The 16,848-nt window shown below is 41.8% G+C and overlaps 1 protein-coding gene across 1 annotated transcript in view; it reads right to left on the bottom strand.

The window, feature by feature from the left end:
• The window catches only part of TENM1 (teneurin transmembrane protein 1), a 572,606-nt gene that overhangs the window by 90,823 nt on the left and 464,935 nt on the right, over window positions 1-16,848 (bottom strand). The window contains exons 18-19 of the mRNA XM_025205187.1: window positions 14,185-14,452; window positions 7,618-7,761 (exon numbers count right to left, since the gene is read on the bottom strand). Coding sequence (XP_025060972.1) covers window positions 7,618-7,761; window positions 14,185-14,452 — 412 coding nt within the window. The remainder of the gene's footprint in view (window positions 1-7,617; window positions 7,762-14,184; window positions 14,453-16,848) is intronic.

A 16,848-nucleotide genomic window follows, 5' to 3' on the forward strand; every position in this document is an offset into this window, starting at 1 on the left:
CTTCCAATTCTAAACAGCCCCTGCTCGAGCTCCAGGAGCGTCTTGTTTGGGTAGTGGTTAGTGACTATTTTAAGGTCTGCGATCATGATTAGAGCGCATGGTTAGTTAACACTCTAACAAATTGACTGTTAATTGCAGCGGTATCTAATTTCTTGGGGATTACTATTTAAATATTCATTTTATTCATAAATTTTTATTAGCCAGCACAGGAATTTCTTAGACACTTTGAATATTTAATTAAGGGAGATTAATAGCAGGACTACTCTGCATTTTTCAGAAAAGGGCATTGAACTGCAGTGTACAATCAATATTCAAATGCAAGCCGCTGATAATGTATAAAAATGGTGGTGACTGCAGTACAGCTGAGTTAAGCATAGAAGAGAAATTCTGATCAGCAATGGAATTTCTCACCAATGAAAATACAATATGCTCTGCCATAAAATAGAAAACAGCTTTTCAACTTGTCAGTATTTCAGCACTGAGCAGTAGGACATATCATTCAAAAATCTTTCCGATTATTAGGTTGGTAATACCAGATCTAGTACTAACATCTATTTTCTCAGGTAGATATCCTTTTTTTTTTATAACCACATAGCAATATAGTTAACAATTACCCTCAAAAATGACATGTTATTACTATACTCATGGCAATTTTAAAACTGAAGAGAGGTATTCTACAGAAGTCTTCCAAGACCGCAAGTTCCAAATCCCTTGATTCTATTAGAAAGCCCAGCACTCTACCAAATAAGAAGTGTGATTAAGGAAATAAAACACAGGAGAATATAGTTTTTGATTACATTGACAATTGATAGCTGTGCTTCATAGGAGACACTGTGCCACTGGCATATTAACATCCCAGGTTAAAGCCAGAACAATAAAAGAAATGCGCAAAACCCCTTTGTACTGCACCGTGTTCAGCTTTTGAAAAAACATCGTGCTGAAAGGTTCCTTTGTTGCTATTGTCACAAGAATATATGTTTCATCCAACTAAGCATAATTCCATTCCATGATACCACAGCATTCAATCTTGCTCCAGCTATTAACAACACTTTCTTGGCAGTATAACTTTAGGAAATGCATTGCTCGTGTTACAGCTTCCTACCACCTCACACCACAACCCACCGCAATCAATCTACTTGCTATGTAAAATGAACCATAGACACAACTCATCCATTGTCCTGATTCTGAACTGAATACCAGTCTAACATTGATGTAACTCCATCCACTTCATAATTTAAACAGCATAGGGAATTATGCATTAAGAGACATAGGGTGTGTCTACATGTGTGCATTTGCTGCACAGTAACCAAAATTACTGCGCAGTATGGGCACACATCTACGTGTGCACACCCATACCGTGCAGTAAATATGGTAACTTATGCTGACTTGAGTGTAAATTTGATAACACCCTACTGTTCAATAATGAGTGTGTGTGAACTGACTTGGATCTAACCTTAGTCCCAAGTCAGTCCATGGGCAGCGTTAACGTGATTTAACACCTGCACGTGTCGACGTCGGCCTATTCCTGCTAACTGTGCAGTAAATTTAAGCTGGTGTAAATGCACATGTAGACATGCCCACATTCAACTACTTTAGAGTCTCCTTAAATGTTGACACAGTTGCAACTGTAGCAATCCTATAGTCCTTGTCTAGAAGTTATTTTGCAGTTTGTAAAGAAGTTTGAAATGGAAATTCCCCTTGGAGCCTAGTGGGTGGTACCTTATACAGCTTTCAAAGAGGAAACTTTTCAAATTTATTGATGAACAACAAGGGACAAGATATGTATTTCTCTTTGGAGTTTAGACTCAGCATAGAAGAGGACCTTGGAAATATACCAACATAATCAATGGAAATTGATTTCTTTCTCCCACCCTGTAAAACCATTTTCCTGACAGGAGATGTTGGCCTTTGTCTGAGGCTCACTATGTAAAGACACTCTCTCATCTGTCTCATACAAACACCAATATATAATTAGGACTCCAGAGAGTTTGCCTGGCTTTTAAAAAATTTAAGCATGTGCTTAGTTTTAAGCATGTGAGTAGTCGCTTTGATTTCAATCAGTATGTTGCTGGATCGGGGCCAGAGCTACTGTATCTGTAACTTCAAAGAATAAAGTCCCTTTAAAATGGAAAAAGAACACTTTCAATATACTTGCCCATCTAAAGAATAATCCACTTCAAAGGAAATACTGGTTATTCATTCGTATTCATCAGCTAGCTGGACAGTTCAACAGTACTTCATGCATTCAGGAGCTAATATGCAGGTATGTGTGATCTCTAAATACAAAAGCCAGATTGGTCTCTTAGGTACTTCCAGCTCAGGCTTCAATATCCTTAAATATTAGACACCTGGCTCTGAGTAGTAATTCAAAGAAATGGGATTAATGACCTTGATTCCCTATACAGTCACTGGGGGAAATTAAGTATCTCTGAGGGGCAATTCAGAGACCAGACATTGACTAGGGAACAGGAAATGCTGAGCATATGTCAGAACTTCCATCCTTCCTGGGAGACAGGGCTGCCAGTAAAATGCCTTTATCCACAGGATCCAGGGCCTTCTGAGGAGACCTAATGATAGTGATGTCTACCCTCCCTGTAATAACCTAGTGCTTACAGCACCTCAGTCAGGAAATAGGAGACGTAGGTTGCATATACACTTTCAAATAATATGGGATAATTCTCTCAGGTTTATTCTCTTGGTAGAAAAACTTACCCAGAGCTGCATGTACAGGCAGTTGAATGCTGAGGCCCTGAAGAATGGAGAGCTTGCAATGCTGACACTGTGCATTTCAACTCAGCATGCTCTGCAAACTCCCTTAGTCTGCCTGGTGGCAGGTGGCAACAGTGCATAGGGCAGCCCTGATTGGCTAACCCAGACTGCCCATGGTCAGCCTGCATTTCTTTCCAGCACAGTGTAGGGACTGTGAAGGGGTCATGTTCTGCTCCCTGCTGGAGCAGTGGAGGCCAATGAGTGACCCACTGTCTCCTGAGGCATGGAGATGGATGCTGGAGGACTTTATTCTTTTCTGAGAAAAGCTACAGCACATACAGATATTTAATTCTAGTTGTTCCCAGGTTATTTTTCTCCTGAAGCAGCCATTTTTACTCTGGGAGAAAAAGCCTGAACATCTGTACACTCATGGTTTATCCTGGGAGAGCAGCAGCTATAGGTTATAGGACAGTCTGGCTGGGAACAACCCATATTACTTAAGTGGGGCCACTTTGTAGATATAGAGTCTGACTCCTTGGCTTCAAGATCAGAATGCTTAGCTGTCAGAGGAGGAGACTACGCCCTACACTGCTCATGCATTTTCTCTCAGTCATAGAAATAACCATAAGAACAGGGAAGGAACAGCAGAAAGTCTGCTGGGGGAGAAGACTTTATTGATGGAAATCGACTGCAACCTCCGTATCACAATACAACTGATTAAACTAATGTTAGGGTAAAATGAAAGTTAACAAAAACCATTCAAAATAAAGAATAGAAAAACTTTACATTTGAATTGTGTTCCTGATGCTATTCCTACAGTTGATCCAGTGGCAGCATTTCAAAAAGGAAATAAATCTATGGCCTGTGAAAATAATTGCAAGAAATTCATATTTGAGATGGCTGTTCTACCATCATGCTTTCAGCTCCTCTCAAACTGGCACAGAACATAAACCTCAAATTTATTTTTTCTGTCTTTAGGCTTGACTCACAACCTTACCCTTATTTACATGTCTGGGTTGCATAGATGAAATTGAAGAGATTTTCTTAACCTTTTGGCTAAGACCAAGTAGTAGTCTATTATTTATTCTTGACCTTTTGGTAATGGAGTTGAATATCTGGTTTGTCATTTATTTGTGGGGCTATTTTCTACTAAGTTAGATGGATAATTGCTATGTTTAATTATTTTTCCATCTTGGACTCCTCAAGCATTTGTTCTTACTTTAGAGTGCTATGGGCCAACTCTAAAGCTCACTGAAGTCGATGGGACTCTTCAGTGATTTTACTTGGTTTTAGATCACGTCTTATAACCCCAATTCAAGAAGGCACTTACGTATATGCCTAACTTTAAACATATGAGTAGACAAATTAACTTCAAGGAACAACATGTACTCTATGCCTCCCAGGACTGCATACTTGGAAAGGGAAAGGTGAATAACAGTTGACCCTGATTTAAATCTTAATCTTTCCCAGTTTATGCATGTATGTTAGGTGGGAATGTTAGATAACAAATACTTAAAGACTGCATAAAATTAAAATCCCTTCTTAAGTGTGTTAGATGGATATTTATTCACCTCTACTTACATAAAAATATTGAGTGCTTGCTTATATTTGTTTTAAAAGGCAGGATGAAGAAGCTGAACAGGACTCCTGTAATGCTTAGGTGTTCGTAGCAAGCAATGTAGCTAAACTCTAGGTTGCTGCTCTGTTGTGAGGCCCCTTTAAGACAGTGGTGGGATGCAAAATAGAGAGAGACAGGGATATGTTACTTTCAGTTTCCATGATAAGGAACCACTGGTCTATTTCTGGAAATGTTTTAAGCAGTAAACATGGTCAAAGCAGGATTGGATTGAAAGGGAAATACATGTAAGATCCAATGTGTGCATAAAGACCCAATGGAAATAAGGGGACAAAACAAAGCCCCTGAGAAGAGGCGCAAGACAGCAATGCAGGATCCTTTTGAGCTGATTGTTATTTGATTCTGCTCCACCTGATCACTAACGTAACTAAAAGTGAGAAAGTATTATGCTATAGTCCTATTAAAGAGAGCTGCTTCAATTAATTAAACTTGCAAAATGGGTTTGGACTGTGTCCGTTCCCCAGCTGGGAGAGGAAGACTCCTTTCCCCAGGGAAAACATAGGTATAAGAGTTAGTGACAATCAAAATTTTTACTTAATCAAATCACAAGGGCTTCTCAGGGATAGTACTAACAGGAATATTTAGAAGAGGCTGCATCCTTTTGAAGTAAGTGTAGCATGAAAATTCAGGTGCATTAAACTAGGCCTCCGCACGCATCTGGATGTGTGCCTGTCGGCAGTAAATGTGCTCCTGACAGGAGCAGTTCAGTTTAGGGTTCTGCCCCCCCTGCAGCAGCCAGGGGGAGTTCCAGGCTCCCCTGGGTGCCAGCCTCAGACTTACAGGGGGCACAGGGGCTGGTCCTGACCTTCATGGGGCAGGGGAGAGCTGCCTGGGGTACCAGGCAGTTGCCTCCCAGCCACATGGAGATGGGGACACTCCCTCCAGCTACATGGAGGTTGGGACCTGTCCTGATCTCCATGTGTCTGGAAGAGAGCTGTCCCAGCTTGGTGGGATGGGGTAGAGGCTATCCACAGGGCAAGAGAGAGCTGTCTGGGCAGCTGCCTTCCAGGCATGTGGAGATTGGGACCCATCCTGATCTCCATGTGGCTGGGAGGCACCATCCCACTGAGCCTGGGCAGCTCTCCCCACCCCCTGTGGCCCTCTGCAATTTGCTCCCGGTCAGTGTCTACACATTCACTTTGGCACATTAGTTTAATGCACTGATTTCTAGTACCTTTATCTACAGGTACTAGAAAATGGCACATTAGACTAATCTACTATGCAGTAATTGCTGTGTATGTGTAGACACTGATGCTTCACTGTGCATTACATAAAAGCATCTCATGTAGATACACCCGCTGTGTAGCCTAGAGATACCCCCAGCTTTAAATGATCTAGCTTTGATATTGGAAGGAATCTAGCCACAGCAGAAGCTTGAAGCAGTCTGTGCACTGCAGCTAGGACTGCCTAAGCTAGCCTGATTAAAGCTAGCTTGGATGCCTGTACTCTGAAGTATAGCCAGTTGTCTTATACTGTCTCTGGGAGCTGCCGCTAGAAGAATTTATCACCACGTACTCTGTGCTTGTTGCTGAAAGGCATAATTTAGCCCCAAATGTTTAGCCCTTGGGTCCTATCTTGACATTTACAAAGCCTCTTAGAAACATTTTAGTGTGAAAAACAATGGCAATCATTACAATCGGTATGAAGCCTGCGCATCCATATAAATTGGTGTTTTTTGCCAATAACTGTGTCTTGAAATTAAGCTGTGTCAGTGGCAAATTGGCACTAAAAAGTAGACTGTGTGGCGCACAGTTGGGGGCTGGGCTGCCTGAGGTCAGATTCCTCTTTGTGTTAAATGTCAATAGCTGGCATTTAAGAAAGACAATCTATACTAACCAATAATGTGGGGCTGAAAGACCCGCTGTTTAAAATGTCAAACTATTTCAAATCAAAACAAAAATCTGGATAATTTACAAACTAAATCTGACCTTTTGTATATGGAATATTTATACTGTACTCATATACTGGACAACAGAATTTATAAAAGAACTTGACGGCTTTATATCAGTGTAGGAATCCGGGTAACAGTCGTTTGCAGTTGGAAATAGATTTTAGTGGAGAGAATCTCACCTGATTTAAACTTTGGGGAGCTATGTTGAAAATACTGTGCAAACTTATGCTTACTTAAGGATCTGACACTAGGTTTTTCACCATTTTTCCTGCATCTCCATTATTTGCTTATCTACATACCTATATATTCCAGCTGCCGAAATTTACTATAACACGCATTCACTTCATAGTTTAAATGCACTGAGGGTATGTCTACATGGTCTAATGACAGTACCTTTAAGTACATGGTGGGTGACAGTACCAATTCCATCACCTCTGAGTGCCAGATGGACACAGCTACCATGCTTCCAGCTTAGGGGACAGCCAGTGTGGAGGACTGTGGGTGGCATATCTAACGGTGCCAATGCTGAGTATGGTAAGTTCACTGTCTAGATTTATCCCATGGGCTCCTATTTATAGTGACTGGGGGGAGGGGGGATAAGAACAAAATGCTAACAGCCTGAAAACAGATTAATGCCTTGAGAAATTTTAAGCAGAAATCACATTAGGGAAATAAAATGATTCAGTGGATTGTTTTGCTTAGCGCTGGTGACTGCTGCTGGACTTCTAGCCTGAACTGTAACCTAGCCAAAGGACAACATATGGGCAGGTATGTAAGCTTCTACACAGTCTTTGAAATATACTTTAGAAACACCATATCTACATGCAAGTAGCTGGCTTGGTTTTCCTAACCATTAGATTCTCCGCTTCCCTGATGTGACTGCCAATAATGGTACCAGTTGAAGCCAGTTCTGTGGTGAGTACGTCCAATGAGATGATGATGGGTTGTAAAATTGTTTCACAGAGACCAACAAGCTACAACAACGGACAACCCCCATTGCCCAATACTGGATTCAAACCAAGAGCTTCTCACAGAATATTAGAAAAGTAGGGCTGGAAGGGTACTTCAGGAAATCATCTAGTCTCCCAAAAAGACATGGCCTACATGGGGATTGAACCCTTGAGCTTAGCATTATGAACAGCATACTTTAATTAACTGAGCCAACCAAGCCTTCTTGTGCAAATACACTCTAATCATTTAGCTAATTTTAGTATCGTAATGCTTTTATGTCTTTCAGCTGGGGTCCAGTGTACAGTTCCTTCATAAAGGGAATTTACCATTCCTATTAGAACAACATATTAACAATGAGCACCTAACTCCTCATTGTTATTCTGCAAACACATGCCTCTCCAAATGTCTGATCAGTAAAGAAGGAACTTACCGCTCTGTGGATTCAATATATGGTGTTTGTTTATGGCCCAGCCTCCCAGATTCGAAGCATCCATCTCAAAACCCTGAAGGATTACTGTCCTTTTTTCCCAGAGAATAAAATCAGGGCATGTTTCATATTCATATCCTACTGACACTGAAAACAAATCATTAATGAAATGTCAGACTATTTTTCTAATTACAAACTTTTCTAACAATCTAATTTTCAGTTACTTATATGTATTTTTACAGCTCAGTTACACATATGCATATAATTTTCTTAGTGTGGATCAAGAATTGCTCAGTTACAGCATCTTTCTTAATGGCTGAGCTACAGCTTACTGAGGAAAGTGTTGTTCAAGCAAAGGGTTGGGCATTCAAATCCACTAATCTCATGCTTTTCCTTTTTAATTCAGGGGATAATATTGGCATTGAGTTGTAATAAATTACCACCTGTTTTCAAGAAACCCAGTGCATCTCAGATGCTCCACTTGAAGGTCTGCTGTGGCATAACACTAAGAAAAATGGAACTAAGCAGATGTAGTAGCTGACCTGAAAAACTGGAAAACACAACCCAGTTCTTTTTGAGTTTTAATACAAGTTAAAATGCTTCTAAAAACGTTCCAAGTCAACCCAAAACATTTTTCTTGATTAAAAACAAAGTGTTTTGTTTAGATACTTTCATTTTTTTAAAACTTTTTTTAAAAATCACACCAATTTTCAAATGACAATCCTAAATAACAAATGGAAAGGTTTGACTTAGAAAACATCAACAACAACAGTTTCCAGCATTTCCCCAAGTGAAGCATAAGAACACAAATGATGCCATTCTGGGTTAGAGCAATGGTCCCTCTAGCCCGGTATCCTGTCTCCAAAGTGGCAGTAGTAGATGCTTTAAGGATGTCAGCAGATGCATCACAAACAGGGATCCCAGGAATTTGCACTGGAAGTGTGCGGCACGGTGGCTTCTTTAATCTTGGAGTGTCCCCTGCTGCTATTGTTAGAGAGGTCCCGCTGCTTGTCACCTGCGCCTGATGGCCAGGAGGTGAAAACCGCACCATCAGATGCAGGCAGCGAGCAGCGAGGGACGGGACCCCTCCATCAATCAGCAGTGGGGGGTGTGCGGGGGGAAACTCCCAAGATTCAAGAAGCCCCTGCATCGTGCACCTCTGGAACAAATCCCGGAGATCCCTACCTATGAAACATCCTTTGACTCGACGGAGCCAATCCGAACGCTCCAGCGTGCTGCAGCACCTCGCGTATTCAGCGTTCCCGCGTTTCAAAATGGAGGCAGGGCGCTTTAACTTAAGCTCGTTGAATCAGCTGATTTAACGAGCTTAAGTTAATTGAAACACTTCCCCCCAATCCCAGAACATGTGTAAAACATTCTTGAATGCTTGAAACACTTCATTTGAAAAACGTTATGTTTTTACATTTTACAACAATTCCTTCTTTTTTCTTCTAAAGCTTGTTGCTGGATTTGATCCAAATTCACTACCTGCTTTGGTTTCCCCAAAACTCCACTGTTTTAGTGAAATTATCTGTCAAAATTTTGCCCGGCTCTACTGGGGAAGCATGTGATATGATGGCTTGTTTGTAAGATAAATGTTTTATTCAAACCTAACAGACTGCTCCTTCTACTGTGCGCAGAGCTTCCCCATTAGTTTAGCCGAGAGAAGCCTCTGATTCTCCTGAAGTCCCATTCCCCTGAAACCTGTTAATGTTGTTGTATGTTTAAAACTTTATAGGCCTCAATCATTATACTGTGTGCTCTGCAGCTGGCTTCTCTATCCCTTGCAGTCAGAAGAAGCCCCAGGGCTACAGCAGAGCTGCTGTTATAGAACGGCCTTTTTCTCTATCTGCAAATTCTAGCGCAGAACTGATGATTTCTTCCAAAAATTCTGGTAGTGGGGTTAGTCATTACAAGTCAACAACAGAACAAGCTAGATGTTAAAGTACGAGGGAATCAAAAAGCAGGTTGTTGGTACGAAGCAGCATTGCTGATGACTTGTATCCCATCCTACAGCATCTTTACTTCAGTTAAGCACTCTGCAAGTTCAGCCCACGGTCAGACGTGTATTATCTAACCCACTAAAGAGAAGTTTAGCAGATGTCACCCACAATCCTAGTAAATGCATCATTATGGACCCATGGGGCAGAATGGCTTCTGGTGTAGAAGTCAACAGAGATATGATAAATTATACCAGCTAAGAATCTGTACCCACGGCTCTACAATGGTGCACATCCTCAGATTATGCTATGACGTTGCTGCTGCTCCTTTTTGCCAACATGTGTCATTCCTGAATTCCCAAATGCTCTTGAAAGTTCATAACCCCCTTTCATAACAGTTTCACTGTTGTCTCATCTCATTCCTGTTGTAGGCAATAAACTCTTGGCCCTTCCTGTCAGTGAGTAGTACTTGGATGACCCCCTGAACGCGCTAACTTTAACTGTCCACATGAATGAGCAATTTGCCTCAACTCCATTTTATTTCTCAGGATCAGAAAGAATCTTTCCAGATCAAATTCTACACAGAAAGGAGGAATGTATCATCATTTTAAATCCTCCGAGGTATTCACATTTCACTCTTGAGGCTTCTTACTTAAGGCCGCTTTCCAGGCAAAATATTTATGAAATAGTGAATCGGCCACAAAAACCATTGGAAACAAAGTATCTGTTTTTCTGCCAAGTATTACCAGATACAAATATTATGATTTCTATCACCATTACCCCATAATGGGTGCATCTACCCATGCAATTAAGGATGAGCAATAAATTCCAGCGCAGTTTGTGCTGGAGTCAACTGCTCTTGGGCATGTCTACATGTGTGCCTGGGACTGCAGCACTTTGAGCTGGAGTGGAGCAGCCCTGGGCTGGCACGGGGTCTGCAGGGTTAGCCCTAGGTGGCATTGGGCAGTGAAAGGTGCTGCCTGGGCCATGAAGGTGCTGAAGTGCAGGGCTAGGCAGCAGGCAGCCCCTGTACCTTACATCCTCATGCCACAACCAACCTGTCACCGTCTACACGTGTGTTTCAGTGCATGTAAGTAGTCCGCTATAAGACAGTATTGTCCCCAACAATACTATCTTGTGGCAGAGTTAATTAATTTACTGTGCCCCAGTACTGGCACATATGTAGATGGTGACACTTTACTGCAGAGCTAATTGGCCAACTCTGCAGTAAAGTGCCTGTATAGAGGCACCCAATAATATAATCTCTAATAATAAACATGCCTTGTTTTGGGGGTTCTGCATGTGAAAATTAGGTTACCAATCAGAGACATTGCCCAGCAGGCAGCATCCTGTTTACAAAGTGGCTGAGAGATCATTCTCTGGAACAGGGAACCATTAGGCGCAACGTATTTGAAAACTCAGATCCCTGCCAACTATAAAGGCTGCCTCAGAGCTGGTCTCAAAAGGGTGATTAAACAGTGTACCAAGTGCCTACTTCTTTCCCGTAAAATTAATCGGAAGAATCAAGGTTAAATAGTTTTGGGGGCTGAAATATCCAGAGGCATAACAGGGAATAAGAACATATGCATCTCATAATGGGGTTTACTAGGACCTCAAGTCTAGGTATGCAGCAGTAAGTGGGACTACTTGTCAGCCAACTCCTTTCCCAGGAGGCAGGGAGCAGTTAAAGACAGCCAGGCAACAGCTGCACATTATCTTTGCTTGGGGCCTGGAACAGCTGAGCGAGCATGGGGCACCAGCTCTGCTGGCGGTGAATTACTATCACCCAAAAGAAAGACGGAAGTGGGGGTTGAAGCATATTTCTGAATCATAGTGACTCCTGCTGGCCTCCTCCAGGTCACACAGGATCTTGTTCAGGCCTCAGTACAACATCTGCGTATAATTGGAAGATGAAAGTCTCAGTGACTAAGAGCCCCACGTGAAGGTGTTGCTCAGTTTTTGCTGATGGGATTTTATCCATCTTAGTTATACACATAACTTCCTATAATATAATATCTAGCTGCTTCACAGTTGTTGTTTTTTTTTTACTGTATTTGCACTCACAGCCTCTTCCTGAGCCTTAGGCCATGTCTGCATTGCATTACCAGGGCAGCTGACATCGTGCCTGCAGGCAGGGCTGTAGTTGGGCCCATTGTGCAGATGCTGCTCAGCTGGCAGGTGTTTTTCTGACAGAGTGGCATCCATACCAGGGGTGTTCCCTAAAGAACTTCATCAGCTATAGGGTCTGATCATTTTATACTCAGGTACCCATGGCAGTTTAACTTTGTAGGATAGACTAAGTCCAAGGGCATCTCTATCCGTGATTCATTCCTTGTGTACCACTTTAATTCCAGAGTAAGAGTGTCAACACATGGGGTTCGTTAGGCACAGTTATTGAGATTTAAATTTGCCCCCTATCTTAATCTACCATACCTTTCAAATGCAGATAAGTCTTTATAGTTGAATCTCCCACTGTCAGCACGATTATGGTTTTCTCTCATCTTAAGAAACCCCCCCCCCCTCTATTGTTATCATTTTTGCTATAAATGTAAGATCAGGAAATTGCCTCAGTGTGAGGGGCCTGGGGAATAAGCAAATGCCACCAGACATTTCTCCAACAAAATTAAATAGCTCCTTCCAAGCATGCAAGTACATTCAGAAAGTCTATTTTTTTCCAAAAGTGTTTTCTTTTTGGATAAGATACCATAGGAAATGATTATGTGATTGTTGTTGCCAATAATCCTGAAGAAAAATGGAAGTGTTTATAGTGTTTATAATACTAAAGGCAGATGGTTATATTCCTGAGCTTACAGGACTTCAACCTGCTGCAATTTAGTGTAATTAAAATGAAGTCTGAGCAGAATGCATTATTAACTATTGGTAATACACAGACACAGGGAATTATTTTGACAAAATTCACATAATGGATGTAGATAACAGTCCCCGAGTACTTTAGTCTGTCAAATTAAATAAGGCTTTATCGGAATCTAACAAGCTAAGCTAGCAATGCACTTAAACATAAAGATTTCTTCTGCTTCTATTTTGTCAGAAGGGTAATTAAAATTAACCTCAAAAGAAATTGGACAAACCTTAATTAAATAAATAAAAAGGTGCACACGTTTCATTCCATTTTGCATGAAAATTCCTTTGTTATTTATTTAGCATTTTGCAATGGAATATATCATTTATGACATCTGTAATATAGTTATTTGGTTATTTAATTTGGAGTCTGGAAATATATTGGATCATCATTACTGGAAAGTCTTTCAAATGATCCAGAGGGGAACTGGTATATTTAATTCCTGCCCGGGACAGGGGGTCGGACCTGATGATCTGTTTAGGTCCTTTCCGACCCCAAGTACTATGATACTATGAACTGTTTTGTATTATATTTACTAGTATTAAATTTTCTACTACTATTTTATGTCATTTTCCTATATCTTGTAGTTAAATATCAACAACAGTAGAAAAGATTATAATGATTTTGCTGTCCATACGTGTCAAGCATATATTTTAAATCACAAAAAAAGAAGATAAAAGAGTCAGATCATTTAAGACCATTCTTTTTTGTACCATGCACATGGGAATCTATATTTTATAAGTAATTGGGTGCAGATTCTACCTTTCTACTCTGAATAATCCCTTTCTCTGTGATAGTGTCTTGCACCTGTGGTACAATGTTAATTTTACCTTGCTAAAATATCGTTTATTCAGTTTTGTACACATCTTTTAGAGAGTTGGTTGTCATAATATTATTCGTTGCTGACATCAGTTAGACTGCTTATGAAGGTAACACTCATTGTGAGGAACAGCAAAAGAATGAGGTCCTTAATGATTTTTATATTTTGGGTCATTTTATTTCTGTGTTATAATTTTTCTTATGGAAAGTTCCACTACTTAAAAAAATCTACTGAAGTCAATGGGACTGCTCACAATACTAAGGTCTACCAGTATGATCAATGTATATGTAGGAACTATTTGCAAGACAAGGTCACAGAACACAGAACAGCCACCCTTTCTTGAAAAGATATAGCGCACAAAAAATCCAATAACAAAATTCTAAATTTATAAGGAAATAGCTCGGATACATGGAAAAAATAATTAAATTAAAGTGTATTTTCAGTAGTAAATCAGAGTAATCATTGGCCTCTGAAATGTGTAGGGTTTATTTTTACATAAACTTGTTCAAATAACAAGTGAAGAAGTTTTAACAGTTTCAGACATCAAATATAATAAGTAAAGATGCTCAAAAGTTAGAATTTAATAAACCCTAAGTGGAAATGACATTTTAAATGTCACAGCCAAAAAATGACAGAGGCAATGACACACTGAAGGTCATAGTTAGAAAGTAACATTCAGAAATATAGACAGCTGAATAGGATGCCATTAGTACATAACCATTAGAAAAGAAGAAAAAGGACTTTTGAACTTAGGATGTCAAAAAGGCTTTAAAAGAGAATTGTAAGAAATAAGAAAACACAGTTTTCTAGAAAATTAACAAGTCACATTGATTAGCTGAGAACTTCAACTCATTTAAAATTATGTTAGTTTGGCATTCTCTCTGTCAACAGTGTTTTTCCTGCTTCAAATATGTTACTACTTCTATTTATCCTAAAATGATTCAACATACCCATTGCCTCTGCCAGACCAGAAACCTTTTGTCCATATATGTCTGTCTTATTCCAGGCAAATGTGTAGACCAGGTTGGTAGCAGCTGGAAACCACTTCTGAAGTAGACGTCCTTCAACAGCAACTATTAAATGCACTTTTGTCATTCCAGCAGGGATGGCTGCATGCGTTAAAATAATACGCAACAAAGTTTTATATCCAGGCGTCCGACTGCTCAGATAACTGAGCTTCACAAAACTGGAAGGAATTGGGATTTCCTCCTGGACCACCTTGGGAGGGGTTGAGGGGAGAAAAAAGAATCAGTTGTACATACTGTTGTTAATAATATTCCTGGCTTGGTGTCTATTTTTATTGTTCTCACCAAATGCATAGGCTTTTTTATAATTCAGTTCATGATGTGTGCAGGGAATTAAAAACTGATTTCCTTGACCTGTTCTCAAGTCTGTATCAGGAATAAGGGAAAACCATCAATAACATCCAAAGCTGCTCTAAAAGAATGTCCTGCTGGATGACAGTGCACATACTTTTCTAAGTAACAGCCCTCTTTTCAAATTTTTGTCTCCAGCACATATACCATATTTCACAGTGTAGAAGTCGAGGTTTGAACCCCCCAAATTTACCTTAAATTTCCACCTTAGTTTATACACCATATCTGGGCTTCAGGGAAGTTGGGCTGGACCCCTGGGAGGTTGGATGGCACCCAGCCAGCTAACAGCCTGCCCGGCCGGGTATGGAGCAGCACTACTGCCACAGGTAGAAGGACCAGACCCCCCTGCTGTTCAGGGACTGCCTGGCCAACCAGGAGCTTGACCCCTGGCTGCAGGGGTGGGGGGGAGGGGAGGAGCAGGTAGGGTCCGCCAAAAGCAGGATTGGGCCTCTCGCCACTGCTACCTTCAGCAGGCTCCTGTGGCTGGCAGGATTCCTGGCACCACCCAGGAAGGGGCTGATTCACCCCATGGGCAGCGCAGAGTGGGGAGGCTAGGGATGTTGGACAGAGCCAGCCTCCCCACCACTTCTGGCTGACACCCTGCACTGCCCATGGGGTGAGGCAGTCCCTTCCCAGGTGGCGCCAGGTGTTCTGCTGGTTGCAGGAGCCTGCTGAAGGCAGGAGTGGTGAGGGGCCCGATCCTGCTTTTGGCAGAGCCTGCCTGCCCCCCTGCAGCTGGGGGGCAAGCTGCCAGCAGGGTGGGTAGCCTAATTGTCCTAATTGTAGTTGTCCTAATTGTAGTGACAGAAATGATAACTTGGGGATAGTCTCTTAGTGATGGAGCAGCTAGTTAGTCAGAGACAGACAGGGAATGTTTACTAGGGCTGTGCAAAATTTCACTGGCTGTTTCATTTTGACACTGTTTTGACCAATTCTGAGGTCAAAACAGCAAAATCGGAATGAAACAAAGGCCATCAAAATAGCCTCGAAACAAAATGAGGCGGGGCGAAACATTTCAAAAGTCGAAATGTTTTGACCACAGGCTGGGGATGAGAAGTTAGTCCAGCTGGGCTGACTTCCCATTCCCAGCGCAAGATCCAGCAGGGGGCGCGGAGGCAGCCCTCCACCCCCCAGCGTGATATAGCGCAGGGCACAGGGAAGCAGCCCAGCTGGGCTGCCTCCTGCCCCCGGCGCGATGTAGCGTGGGGGACTGGAAAGCAGCCTGGCTGGGCTGCCTCCCACCCCCAGTGCTATCTAGTGCTGGGGATGGGAAGTCAGCGAAACAGCATCAAAACAGCCTTTCTGTTTTGACAGAATGTAACAGAACAGCTGTTACGACTCAAAATGAAATTTGATATGAAACACTGTTCCGTCGAACTGTCGAAACTCAAGGCAAAATGGAATGGTGTTGTTTCGCACAGCCCTAATGTCTACACGTGAATTTAAGCGACCTAAATTGAATGCACATTAGTTTAATGCTCATTAAGACGGTTTAGGCAAGTGTCTACAATCCAAAAAGTTTTTGGAGAGTGTTAGGGACAACTTCCTGGTGCAAGTGCTGGAGCGGCCAACTACGGGCAATGCTTTTCATGACCTGATGCTCACAAACAGGAAAAACTGCTGGGGAATGTAGTAGTGGATGGCAAGTTGGGCAGCAGTGACCACAAGATGATTGAGTTCATTCTTCCTTTCCTCAGGATCCTGGAGAGCAGCAGAGTAAGGACCCTGGACTTCAGAAAAGCAGACTTCGACTCACTCAGGGAACTCATGGGCAGGATCTCTTGGGAAGCCAGACTGAGGAGAAGAGGAGTCCAGGAGAGCTGGCTGTATTTCAAAGAAGCCTGACTGAGAGTACAGGAACAAACCATCCTGATGCGCAAGAAGACTAGCAAGTATGGCAGAAGACCAGCTTGACTTAGCAGGGAACTCTTCAGTAAACTAAGTCACAAAAAGGAAGCTTATAAGAAGTGGAACTTTGGACAAATAGATAGGGAAGACTGTAAGGGCACTGCTTGGGCATGCAGGGATGAAGTCGGGAAGGCCAAAGTGCAATTGGAGTTGCAGCTAGCAAGGGACATGAAGGGCAACAAGAAGGGTTTCTACAAGTATGTCAGTAGCAAGAGAAGGATCAGGGAAAGTGTGGGTCCCTTACTGAATGGGGGGGGCAACTTTCTGATGGACAAATAGATAGGGAAGACTGTAAGGGCACTGCTTGGGCATGCAGGGATGAAGTCGGGA

Source organism: Alligator sinensis, unplaced genomic scaffold (assembly GCF_000455745.1).
Source record: "Alligator sinensis unplaced genomic scaffold, ASM45574v1 scaffold157_2, whole genome shotgun sequence".
Classification (NCBI taxonomy): Eukaryota; Metazoa; Chordata; order Crocodylia; family Alligatoridae; genus Alligator; species Alligator sinensis.